The sequence below is a fragment of the Nestor notabilis genome, unplaced genomic scaffold, assembly GCF_000696875.1.
Source record: "Nestor notabilis isolate BGI_N333 unplaced genomic scaffold, ASM69687v1 scaffold22782, whole genome shotgun sequence".
In the NCBI taxonomy this organism is placed as follows: domain Eukaryota; kingdom Metazoa; phylum Chordata; class Aves; order Psittaciformes; family Psittacidae; genus Nestor; species Nestor notabilis.
The window spans coordinates 3902-4390 of NW_009920066.1; the positions used below are offsets into that span (position 1 = coordinate 3902).

Consider the following 489-nt stretch of genomic DNA (forward strand, 5'->3'; position numbering starts at 1 on the left):
CTTGCAGGAGAGGTTACCGGCGGGCCCCCCTCCGTGTCTGGCGTCTCCTCTGCCTCCACGCCATACGGTGTCTCCAGTCACACGCCTCCCATCAGTGGCACGGACAGCATGATGGGTACGTACGGATGGCCCCGGCCGTGTGGTGGTGCCCAGCATGACCCCCTGCTTCTCCACTGCCGTGCAGAGGCTTAAGTGGAAGATACAAAGTCTTGTGCAAACCTCTGAGGCTGCCCAGGCTGTGTCTGATGGACCCACACTTTTTATGCCCTTTTTAACCCTGCTTGGGGTTACTGCATGAGGAGGAGGCACAGTGAGGTTACTGCTGCTGGATACCTGGGCAGGCTGCAGGGGGGAGACAGGCTGCTGGCTTGGGGGTTTCCACCTCGCTTGGTGGATCTGGGAGGAGACCAGGATCTGGGATGTTATCTTCTGGAGGTGCCATGGCTTAAGTGAGTGGCGGGATTTGCACCTGCGTTGTGGGAAGGCAGG

The 489-nt window shown here is 59.7% G+C and overlaps 1 protein-coding gene across 1 annotated transcript in view; it reads left to right on the forward strand.

Annotated features, from left to right (window-relative positions):
- TCF3 (transcription factor 3) overlaps window positions 1-489 on the forward strand; it is a gene marked incomplete at its 5' end in the record, with an annotated part of 13713 nt that overhangs the window by 929 nt on the left and 12295 nt on the right. Inside the window, one exon of the mRNA XM_010010523.1 lies at window positions 8-115. Coding sequence (XP_010008825.1) covers window positions 8-115 — 108 coding nt within the window. The remainder of the gene's footprint in view (window positions 1-7; window positions 116-489) is intronic.